General features: G+C 37.3%; 1 protein-coding gene across 6 annotated transcripts in view; it reads right to left on the bottom strand.

Annotated features, from left to right (window-relative positions):
* Nucleotides 1–12,805, bottom strand: part of ZFYVE9 (zinc finger FYVE-type containing 9) — a 230,294-nt gene that overhangs the window by 143,865 nt on the left and 73,624 nt on the right. For 5 of the 6 annotated variants that reach the window (XM_023549600.2, XM_064281962.1, XM_003411082.3 and 2 more), the window contains exons 2-3: nt 11,972–12,077; nt 582–687 (exon numbers count right to left, since the gene is read on the bottom strand). In XM_023549600.2, the coding sequence (XP_023405368.1) occupies nt 582–651 (70 nt within the window). In that variant the 5' untranslated portion in view covers nt 652–687; nt 11,972–12,077. Of the gene's footprint in view, nt 1–581; nt 688–1,463; nt 8,312–11,971; nt 12,078–12,805 lie in introns of those variants that run through there. The other variant, XM_023549599.2, reaches the window with a different exon arrangement.

Genomic DNA, 12,805 nt, shown 5'->3' with positions numbered 1-12,805 from the left:
AAATAGAGAAGGGGATTTTAGGGAAAAGGCTTCCTTAAATTAAGTGATCTTAAGTAGGCATTTTGAGGCTGAGCCTTGAAGATATGTAATTAACTATTCTGGCAGTTACTTATAAACTTAAATCTTTAAAAATTAGGTTTAAAATGTATCTTTACTTTATTGGGTAATCATGAAATGAGTTATTTTTCTTACTTAAGGAAATGCAAACACACATACTAAACTTTTTTCTTGACTATAATGTGGGATATTAAAAAAATAAAATCAAGTCCAATGACTTCATAATAATAATATACAGAGGAAGAACTAACTTTTTCAGCACTATGTGCCAGATACTATGCTAAACCATTTACAAGAATTATATAATTTAATCTTTAAAACAATCCCATGAAGGTAGATCCTATTTTCTCCATTTTAGAGATGAGAATAGAGGCATAGAGAAGTTAAACAACTTCCCCAAAGCTACCTTGCCAGTAAGTGGTAGGATTAGAATCCAGGCAGTACAGTAGTAAAGCCTGAGCTCCAAATACCTATCCTATACAATTACAATACATGCAAATAGATTCACCAATGTACATTCTCACCTTCGTTTTGTTCAAATTCATCTAACACCTTGTCCAGGTTGTAAGCTTCTGCTTGGAAGTAATTCTCCATCAGTGAGGAAACACCACTCAAGAGACTTGTTTAAACCTAAGTGGATAAATTTGTATTAAACTTTCAACTATTAAGATAAAATTTGTAAATCTTAAGTATACAAGGATAAAATCTCTCATAAATCTACCCATAACATAGTAAGCAATGAAACCTGTCATGCTACTAGATGTATTTTAAGATCTTTAAACTAATAAAGCCTGGAAACCTATAAACTGACAATCATCAAAACTTAACTAAACTTAGAAGGCTGACTCAGTAACCATTTCATAAGACATGCTGCAAAAGACAAATTTCAAATGTTGGGAGGGGAATTACTTTATTTGGGATAAAGTTATACTTATTAGAATCTTTTTTTTTCCAAATGAGAAATGACAGGAAAATTCAAGCACAGAGGTGTTACAGTCTTTACATGTTAGTTTCAAAATGTTAATGATGACTGTAAGCCCTTATTCTTTTTAAATCTCTTCTTTCCAAGCACCATTTCTAAGCCTTCCTTAGTGTTAATCAACCTGAAAGGGTTCTCTGGGCATATGTACTAGGTGTGTTAACTGCTTAAAAGAAATGCCAAAAGCATATACCCCAAAACCCAATCTGATGTCATCCATTTGATTCTGATTCACAGTGGCCCTCTAGGACAGAGTAGCCCCACAGGGCAGATTCGAACTGCCAACCTTTTAGTTAGCAGCCAAGCTCCTAACCACTGCACCACCAAGGTGAACAAACCGTTACTGTGGAGTCGATTCCGAATCATAGTGACCCTGTAAGTGTTACATGAACGGTATCTATTATCCCATTTTCTCCTCTGTTATCACCTCTATGTTTATCCTCCTTGATTTCTCAAAATTTTCTTTTCAGACTGAAATTATGCTTGATTTCTTATTGGCATATCTGGAGGCAGATGGGAGGGGAAGTCCAATTACAACTCCCCGAAAAGTCTGAGTAAAGAAAATGAAGACAGGGAAAAATAAAAATGTTATATTCTGCCATTATAAACTTTTAAGTCAAATACAGAAAATGGTGAATTTTCTTTGACTTATAAACACAACGTTTCTTCTTCTGAGGCATATAAAAGTGTTTATATAATTTCTTTCATTTTACAAATAAGAAAGCTCAGAAAATTTAACTGATTTATTCAAGTAATCGAAATACCCCCCTTACCCGATATTAATTTAATCCACTTTTATTTATTGTTTGGCTTCTCTTAATTACTTAAAGTTAGGTAGACAAATAGTCTACATTATAAAAGGTTTTTTTTAATCTATTCACTTTGTCTAACAATTTATATTTCAAAATAATTTTCACATAGTTTATTTTGATGAAAACTACATATTTAAACTGTCTAATGTTAAAATCAAATGAAATGTTTCACAACACACCATTAGGCACATTTAATACACCTACAATATTTAATAGCATTTTAGGGTCTATACATAAAACATATATACACACACACGTATGTGTGTACGTATAACGGAAGTACATACAATTATTATACATAAATTCCCCCACGTGTCTGTCCGTTTGTCGTACCGTGGGGGTTTGTGTCTTGCTGTCATGCTGGAAGTTACACCACTAGTATTCAAATACCACCAGAGTCACCCATGGTGGACAGGTTTCAGCTGAGCTTCCAGACTAAGACAAACTAAGAAGAAGGACCCGGCGGTCTACTTCTAAAAAGAATTAGCCAGTGAAAACCTTAAGAACAGCAGCAAGACACTGCGTGATACAGTGCCAGAGCATAAGCCCCTCAGGTTGAAAGGCACTCAAAAGATGACTGGGGAAGAGCTGTGCCCTCAAAGTCAAGGCAACCTTAATGATGTGGATAGAGTCAAGCTCTTGGAACCTTCATTTGCTGATGTGGCATGACTAAAAATGAGAAGAAATAGCTGCAAACATCCATTAATAATCGGAAGCTGGAACGTACAAAGTATGAATCTACGAAAATTGGAAATTGTTAAAAATGAAATGGAGCCTATTACATCGATATCCTAGGCATTAGTGAGCTGAAATGGACTGGTATTGGTCATTTTGAAACAGACAATCTTATGATCTACTATGCCAAAAATGACAAATTGAAGAGGAATGGCATTGCATTCATCGTCAAAAAGAACATTTCAAGATCTATCCTGAAGTACAATGCTGTCAGCGATAGGATAATAATATCCATTTGCCTACAAGAAGACCAGTTAATATAACTATTATTCAAATTTACGCACCAAGCACTAAGGCCAAAGATTAAGAAATTGAAGATTTTTACCAACTTCTACAGTCTGAAATTGATTGAACATGCAATCAGGAAACACTGATAACTACTGGTGATTGGACGATGAAAGTTGGAAACAAAGAAGAAGGATCGGTATTTGGAAAATATGGCCTTAGTGACAGAAGCGATGCTGGAGATCACATGATTGAATTTTGCAAGACCAACGACTTCTTCATTGCAAATACCTTTTTTCAACAACATAAACGGTGACGACACATGGACCTCACTAGATGAAATACACAGGAATCAAATCAACTACATCTGTGGAAAGAGACGATGGAAAAGCTCAATATCATCAATCAGAACAAGGCCAGGGGCTGACTGCAGATCAGACCATCAATGACTCATATGCAAGTTCAGGTTGAAATTGAAGAAAATTAGAACAAGTCCATGAGAGCCAAAGTACTACCTTCAGTATACCCTACCTGAATTTAAAGACCATCTCAAAAACAGATTTGATGCACTGACAACTAATGACCAAAAAACCAGATGAGTTGTGAAATGACACTAAGGACATCATACATGAAGAAAGCAAGAGGTCATTAAACAGACAGGAGCGAAAGAAAAGACCTAACTGTATGTCAGAAGAGGCTGAAGCTTGAACACTGAGTAGCTAAAGCAAAAGGAAAAAATGATGACGTAAAATAGCTGAACAGAAGATTTCAAAGGGTGGCTCCAGAAGACAAGTGTTAGGATGACATGTGCAAAGACCTGGAGATAGAAAATCAAAATGGAAGAAAAGCTCAGCATTTCTCAAGCTCAAAGAACTGAAGAAAAAATTCAAGCTTTGAGTTGCAATACTGAAGGATTCTATGGGGGAAAAATTAAATGATGCAGGAAGCATACAAAGAAAACGGAAGGAATATAGAGAGTAACTACACCAAAAGAATCCATCGACGTTCAACCATTTCAGGAAACGATGGTACCAAAGGAAGAAGTTCAAGCTTCAGGCTGCACCGAAGGCACTGGCAAAAACCAAGGCTCTGGGAATTGATGGAATACCAGTTGAGATGTTTCAACAAACAGATGCAGCACTGGAAGTGCTTAGTCGTCTATGACAAGAAATTTGGAAGATAGCTACATGGCCAGCTAACTGGAAGAGATCCATATTTATGCCTATTCCCAAGAAAACTGATCCAACAGAATGTGGATATTATTGCACAATATCATTAATATCACATGTAAGCAAAATTTTTGCTGAAGATCATTCAAAAGTGGCTGCAGCAGTGTATCAACAGGGAACTGCCAGAAATTCAAGCTGGATTTAGAAGAGGACATGGAACCAAGGGATATCATTGCTGATGTCAGATGGATCCTGGCTAGAAGCAGAGAGTACCAGAAAGATGTTTACCTGTGTTTTATTGACTATGCTAAGGCATTCGACTGTGTGCATCATAACAAATTATGGATAACACTGCAGAGAATGGGAATTCCAGAACACTTAATTGTGCTCATGAGGAATCTGTACATGGATCAAGAGGCAGTCATTCGAACAGAACAAGGGGATACTGCACAGTTTAAAGTCAGGAAATATATGCATCAAGGTTGTATCCTTTGACCATACCTATTCAATCTGTAAACTGAGCAAATAATCCAAGAAGATGGACTACATAAAGAAGAATGGAGCATCAGGATTGAAGGAAGACTTATTAACAACCTACATTATGCAGATGACACAACCCTGCTTGCTGAAAGTGAAGAGGACTTGAAGCACTTACAGATAAAGATCAAAGACCACAGCCTTTAGTATGAATTACACCTCAACATAAATAAAACAAAAATCCTCAAAACAGGACCATTAAGCAACATCATGACAAATGCAGAAAAGATTGAGGTTGTCAAGGATTTCATTTTACTTGGATTCACAATCAGCACCCACGGAAGCAGAAGTTGAGAGATTAAAAGACCCACTGCATTGGGCAAATCGACTGCAAAAGACCTCTTTAAAGTGTTGAAAAGCAAAGATGTCACCTGGAGGACAGGGTGCACCTGACCAAGCCATGGCGTTTTCAAACGCCTCATATGCATGTGAAATCTGGACAATGAACAAGGACGACCGAAGAAGAATTGACACCTTTGAATTATGGTGTTAGTGAAGAATATCGAATATATCATGGACTGCCAAAAGAAGGACCAAATCTGTCTTGGAAGAAGAACAACCAGGATGCTCCGTAAAAACAAGGATGGTGAGACTATGTCTCACATACTTTGGACATGGTATTAGGAGGGGTCAGTCCCTGGAGAAGGACATCATGCTTGGTAAAGCAGATGGTTAGTAAAAAAGAGGACGACCCTCAGTGAGATGGACTAACACAGTGGCTGCAACAATGGGCTCAAGCATAGCAAAAATAGTAAGGACGGAGCAGGACCAGCAGTGTTTCGGTTTCTTTTGCACAGGGTTGCTATGAATCAGAACCAACTCGATGGCACCTAACAACAACAACATAAAAAAGTAGTAAATAAACAATCAAATCAAAGTATTTATTGTACATCTACTCCACACAGGGTTCTGTGATAATCGAGTCTCAGACATCATCCCCAACATCAAGAAGCTTATAATTTAATTAATGATAATGCTAAATATAAAAAGTTAAATAGTAATAAATAATTTTAAGAAGGCAACAGAAGAGATATATCATAAAGTACCACATGACTACTTCTACACTGCTGGTGGGAATGTCAAATGGTACAGCCACTTTGGAAATCGATCTGGTGCTTCCTTAAAAAGCTAGAAATAGAACTACCATACGATCCAGAATCCCACTCCTTGGAATATATCCCAGAGGATTAAGAGCCTTTACACGAACAGATATATGCACACCCATGTTTGCTGCAGCACTGTTTACCATAGCAAAAAGATGGGAGCAACCAAGGTGCCCATCAACGGATGAATGGATAAATAAATTATGGTATATTCACACAATAGAATACTACACATTGATAAAGAACAATGATGAAGCCATGAAACATTTCATAACATGAAGGAATCTGGAAGGCATTATGCTGAGTGAAATTAGTCAGTTGCAAAAGGACAAATATTGCATGAGACCACTATTTTAAGACCAGACTTAATGGTCTGAGATTAGAAGGACCCCAGAGGTTATGGTCCCCACACCTTCTGTTAGCCCAAGACAAGAACCATTCCCAAAGCCAACTCTTCAGACAGAGATTGACTTGACTATAGGATAGAAAACAATACTGGTGAGGAGTAAGCTTCTTGGATCAAGAAGACACATGAGACTATGTGGGCAGCTCCTGTCTGGAGCAGAGATGAGAAGGCAGAGGGGGTCAGAAGCTGAATGGACACGGATAATAGAGAGTGGAGAGAAGGAGTGTGCTGTCTCATTAGGTGGAGAGCAACTACGAGTATACAGCGAGCTGTATATAAATTTTTGTATGACTGACTTGATTTGTAAACTTTCACTTAAAGGACAATAAAAATTAAAAAAAAATTATACTGGAACCTAAAAAAAAAATCTGTCCACTTGGTTAGGTCTTGATTCCCAATATTACACAACTGTCCACCATTCTGTCATCTGATGTGATTTCCCTATGTGTTGTAAATCTTATCTCTATGATGTCGATGAGATGGCATTAGCAGCAGTTAGGTAAACTCAATCTACAAGATTAGATTATGTCTAAAACCAATTTCTTTTGAGATATAAAAGAAAGAAGCCAGCAGAGAGACAGGGGAACCTCATACCACCAAGAAAGCAGCACTGGGAGCAGAGCACGTCCTTTGGACCAATGGTTCCTGCACAGAAAAGCCCCTAGAACAAGGGAAGATTGATGATGAGGACCTTCCTCCAGTGCCAACAGAGAAAGAAAGCTTTCCTTTGGAGCTGATGCCCTGAATTTGGACTTGCAGCCTACCAGACTGTGAGAGAATACATTTCTCTTTGTTAAAGCCATCCATTTGAGGTATTTCTGTTAAAGCAGCACTAGATAACTTAAGATACCCTCCTTGCCCAGATAATGCTTCATCTTTCAGCACTTAACTCAAATATCACTTTGACAGGAAAGTCTTCCCTGAACCCCTAGAAAAGGTGATGTCTCCCCTTATAAGCATTCACACCCCTGCATTCTTTTCCTTTGTAATATTCATCACAATCTATAAACATGCATTCGATGTGATTTTTTATTAATATCAATTTCTCCCACCAGATTATAGGCACTACAAAGGCATCCACCAGAGTGTTCACCACATATCCCCAGTGATCAGCACAGAATCTGATATAGTATCTATTCAATAAACACCTGTGTAATGAATAAATGAACAGCCATTCCAGAAGTTGTACTGAACTTCAATTTTAATTATTGATTCAAGCAACTATAAACAATGGGTGCTAATACTATTAGGTAAATGATTATTGTGGAAGAGAATATTCAGTGTCTTAACGTATCATACCACAGATGACTTACTAATTATAAAGGAGAAAATGTGTGTTTACCCTAAAGAGATATGGCAATGAACACCTTAACCAAGTGATCAAACTTAGCTTCACCAATAGTTGAACAAGCTGACATTATGTACCTTCTGATATGATGCAACAAGAAGTATAAAACATCACCTATAAAGTATTCCTGCCAAAAATATTTAACTTCAATTTAATCATGAGGAAACAATTAGTGAAGTGTAGAATGTGAAATATCCTGTAATTGACCTGAACTCTTCAAAAATTCAGTTATGAAAAACAAGATTATTCTAGATTCAATGAGACTAAGAGCTTAAACAACCAAATGTCAAGTCCAAAAAGCAAAAAAGGGAAATATACATATGCCAAAACCAAGAAGGAACCGAAACAATGCAATGAGTGGGAACTAAAGAGTGGCAGTCCACAGAGGTAAATAACTAGACAGCAACCTTCAGGCCTCGGGTTTGAAAGCTAGCAAGGAAGATGGAAATTACTGGCTGCAAACTTGTAGAAGTTTCAACATTGGACAGGGCCAGACTACGTTCTCTGCATGAAGCCAGGAGTTGGGGGAAAACTCTACCTAGTGACTACCCAGTGATAGCAACAGAGTATAATCCACTGAATAAAAAAGAAAACCCTAAATCCTTACAGAGGAATGAATAAATCGTAAGTGTGATGATGAATGGATATTTACATAGTTTCAAAGCACCTCTTCACCAAAGTATTAATTACAATGGAAAAAAATAACTGCAGAGGAAAAGCCTGGCAGACACCACCTTGCTCAGGTGATCGAAGTGAACATCATCACTAATGGGGCAAATCAAAATCCAGTGCTCCAATCAGAACTACAATGAAAACAACACAGCACCACTTCTGTGATATTCTCACCAAAAATGCATAATCTGAATCTAGTGGGAGAAACATATGACAAATTGGAAAACCTATGGGGCAGTTCTATTCTGTCCTATACAGTCGCCGTGAGTCGGAATCGACTTGACAGCAATGGGTTTATATATATATATATATATATATATATATATATATATATATATATATATATACATACACAAAATAATTAGTCCATGATCTTCAAAAGGTCAAGAAAGTTAAAGAAAGGCTGTAGACTGTTTCAGACTGAAGGAGACTAAAGAGACATGACAAGTACATGTAATTTTAAACTAAGTTCTTTGATAAAAATGGTATTATCTGAACAACTGGCAAAATTTGAATAGGGTCTGAAGATTAGATAGGTGTAATATACCAGCATTCATTTCCTGATCTTGATGGCTGTTATTATGGTTACATAAATGTCCTTGTTTGCAGAAAACACATTCAAAGATGGTGGCACAAACAGCTAGCAACTTACTTTCAAACAGCTCATAGAAAAAGTTCTGTACTACACTTGCAAATTTTTTATAAGCTTGAGATTGTTTTAGAATTAAAACATTACATGCACACACACACAAAAAACCTATCATATTTTTAATTTCTGGAGTGCTTTCTTTTTCTGATCCTTTTTATGGCATCTTGATCTTGTCTCATGAATGTAACTTCTTCTCTTACCTTTCTGGAGCAATTATTTACAGTTGTTTTTTGTTCTGTTACCAATATTATTTCTTCCAAGTTCCTTTTTTGTTATTTAAGTGTTTTGATCTCTATCGTTCACACTGGAGGGTTTTGCCAAATGCCTATATATTTAAGAAATGAGGTACTAAAAATTAATTGGTCACCCTTCAGCCAAAGATTAGACAGGCCCATAAAACAAAAAGAGACTAAATGGGCACACCAGCTCAGGGGCAAGGACAAGAAGACAGGAAGGGATAGGACAGCTGGTAATGGGGAACCCAAGGTCGAGAAGGGGAAACTATTGGCATGTTGTGAGGTGGTCAACCACTGTCACATAACAATATGCGTTTTAATTGTTTAATGAGAAACTAATTTGCTCTGTAAATCTTCATCTAAAGTACAATAAATGAAATCTTAAAAAAAAAAATTTTGAAGCTTTGCATGTGTGGCATGACTTGTCATTTGGGAGGCTTCTACTGCATGATGACTGGGTGGGAACACAGCTACTCATCAGGAAACCCCCAAATGTCAGTATATGTACATTTTTTCTCTGGATTCCAGAGAAGATCAAATAATCTCCTGTTAATTCCAGGCAGCTACCTTACCTTCTGAAAGAAGGGTAGGGGAAGGGCCATGAGGAGGGTCTCTACTTTTAGTATGTGGGGTTTCCCTTAATCTCCCTGTGTTCAGGATGGAGTCTCATCCTCGATTTCTGTTATGCCTGATGTTTCCAAGTCTTCAGCCTCTTTGGTTTCATTCTCCAGGAGACGGGCAGTCTTGTGACTACATGTGCTAGAACTCTCAGAGGATTTAAATCTTATGTCAGGATTCTTCACTTGTCTTCTTATAAAAGCATCAATCTCTTATTCAAAATAGAAGTACACTAAATATTTGAACATGTATATCTCAGAGAGGAATATAATTACTTAGTTCAGTACAGTTTATCCTTGCAAACCTCTTCTTTCTGTGTTTCTGCTTCTTGCTCTCTCCTTTCTTATTCTGTTGAATTTTGGATCCTTTCCTGAATCTCAGTCTTAGGGATCCCACTTTTAAAGCACTCATCTGATTGCTCCTTTTATGTCTCCTTCACTGGTACTTCTCTTTATGTCAAAAATTAATTACTTGAATATGTGTATATGCATTCTTGCATCAAACATTATTTAGCATCTAGTCTGCCAGGCGCTCCTTGGAAACTCTATGGGGCAGTTCTACTCTGTCCTGTAGGGTCGCTATGAGTCGGAATCGACTCGATGGCTGTGGGATTGGGTTATGTAGTAGGCACTGTCCTAGCCACAAAGTTAAAATGACAAATAAGACAATGTCCCTGAGCTAAAGGAGACCAATGTCTCACAGGGGAGATGGACAGGTAAACTTAAAATATGTAACACTGTGCTATGTATTAATTGATATGTGCCCGGGGTGGGGGGGGGGGTAAGGAGCCAAAACAGAGATATTATTTGGGGTACAATAGGCTACTGTAACAAATATTCCAATAATTTTTCTGTGACTCAGATAAGACAGAAGTTCATTTATATCTCATATAACAACCACATCAAGTATTCCACATCTGCAGACAACTCTACTCAGTGTAGTGCTGGGATCCAGGCTCCTTCCACCTTGGTTGTCCACCATCCCCTACGGCAGTGCTTCTCGAAAGTGCCAATCTGCAAGGGGAATATAGATCAAAACACTACTGTCTTCATGGATAAATACTTACCACAAAAAATAGTAGCCGAACTAAACACAACTCCTTTTATCAGGATGGACCAGTAATAGCTCAAGAAAGACGGCTGGTTGGTGGGCTACACTTTGATTAGCACTGCCCTAGCCTGAAGGTGAAAAATGAAAATCCTCACAACTGGACCAGTAAACATCATGATAAATAAAGAAAACAATGAAGGTGTAAACAATTTCTTTCTACTTGGATCAACCATCAACATTCACGGAAACAGGAGCAACCCACTAACAGAACAGACATGGAAGTAGTACCATCATTTCTGCTCACAGTCCTTTAGTTAGCTTAGTCACAAAGCCACATCTAGCTGTAAAGGAGGCTGACTCGACTGCCGCATCCAGCTGTAGCTACAGAATGGAAGGATGGATTTTGGAGTCTTTCCTGTAGGAGGCAGAAAGCTTCCTAAAGAGCGATGTCTGAAGGATGAATAAGATTTTGCCAGGTGAAGGCAGCAAATGGCACTCCAGAGAGAGGGAATCCTATGTGAGAAGGCTAGGGGACAAGAAATAGCTTGCCAACTGAAGACCTAGAAGTTTCAGTGAGGAAAACACTGCCAAGTGCCTCTGCTCCTCCTCAAAGGAAAAGAAAAGGAGCTCAATCTCCTGCCACACACCTCTGCCATGCCTTTCCTTGCTTGCCTCTTTCCTCGCGTCTGTGGAAAACCATCGAACTCAGAGTATGCAACACTCCATTAGTGAACGGCACAATCATCTTCTGAAATCTACCACCCACCCACCTTTGCCATTTTGTACCTTTCAAATAATTATAAAATTTGAAAAAAAAAATCCTTATCAGGAAAGAGTCAAGGATTCCTGCTCTAAAAGGATGAATAAAATACTTCCAGTTTTCTACTTTAAATTAAGGCTTTTCACAACTAGTCCAAAAATACAAAATAAAATAATGTAATTAAATTTATATTTCTAACCAATTCCCCATTCCAAAATTAACTTTAATTATTTAGATCTTGCATGATGACTAAGAAACGTAAATGAATTTAATTAGACAGATATACTGCTCTTTTCTCCTAACAATATCATTCAAGTCCAAGTTCTTTCTCATGCTGAAACTACCTTCCTGTGCTCAAGATAGCAGTATCTTGACTCTAGAAGGCAGGAGCCAAGCACCGGAAATTAGCTTTCTGACATAGTTCAACAATAATTTTAGAATATTCTTTTGCTCTAGATTTAAATAAAATCTTTTTGAAAAATTACACTTACGATTTAATAAGAGGCAAGGCCATAAATGAAGCAAGCGGCATACAGGCATCAGCATTACTTTCTACGGATCTAGTTGTTTTCTCAAGCTCAACCTCTAAGAGAAATACGAATATGTTTTTCTTACCTTTTTCCCTTTACACACGTGATAAGAAACAGACTTCTCTGAGCTTACTCATGATGTTTGCTGCACCACCAGCCAGTCCTGCTGATTCAGTATGTTCCGTTTGATCCTGAAGAAAAAAACACATTGTCCATTATATTTGCTAGAGCAATAAGCCCTAATTTTCTTCATATAAACTTACATACCCATACAAATAAAAGCTGTAGGGCTTAAATAATAAATTACAATTACACCTTTCAGATTCAAAGACCTGGCTAGCATGGTATGCAATAGCAGACACATGTTATTGTCTAAGAAGGTCAAAAGTTAAATGTTTCAATGAACAGTTAAGAATATTTATATACTTATTTCCAGTGGATGATACAAAGTAAAATATCAACAGCAAGCACTTTCTTCTCAATGACTTTAACTATGTTAATTCATAAAAACACCACTTATGTTATATCACAGTAGGCCTTCCAAAGCTAACAAAACTGCTGCTTTACAAAAATGTCCTGTTAGTGTGATCTACTCCACGGCACTGGGAAGTGTGATTTTTTTTTTCTATACACACAGAATTCTTAAATTGAGTTTCAAAAGCTTCCTGCTGAGATTTTTATTGCCAAACAACTGTTTTCCCCTCAAATGGAGTCCGTTATGATTCTAGTCCTCCTCCACTGCTTAGAAACAATGGATCCATTAACCCTATATTAACCTTTACTATCAGGGGTATGTAAAAGACAAAGCTTTTTTTTTTTTTTTTAATAACTTTTATTAAGCTTCAAGTGAACGTTTACAAATCCAATCAGTTTGTCACATATAAGTTTACATACATCTCATTCCCTACTCCCACTTGCT

The sequence above is a fragment of the Loxodonta africana genome, chromosome 3 (assembly GCF_030014295.1).
Source record: "Loxodonta africana isolate mLoxAfr1 chromosome 3, mLoxAfr1.hap2, whole genome shotgun sequence".
In the NCBI taxonomy this organism is placed as follows: domain Eukaryota; kingdom Metazoa; phylum Chordata; class Mammalia; order Proboscidea; family Elephantidae; genus Loxodonta; species Loxodonta africana.
Note: the sequence above shows the minus strand (reverse complement) of the source record. Positions and strands in the feature narration are given on the sequence as shown.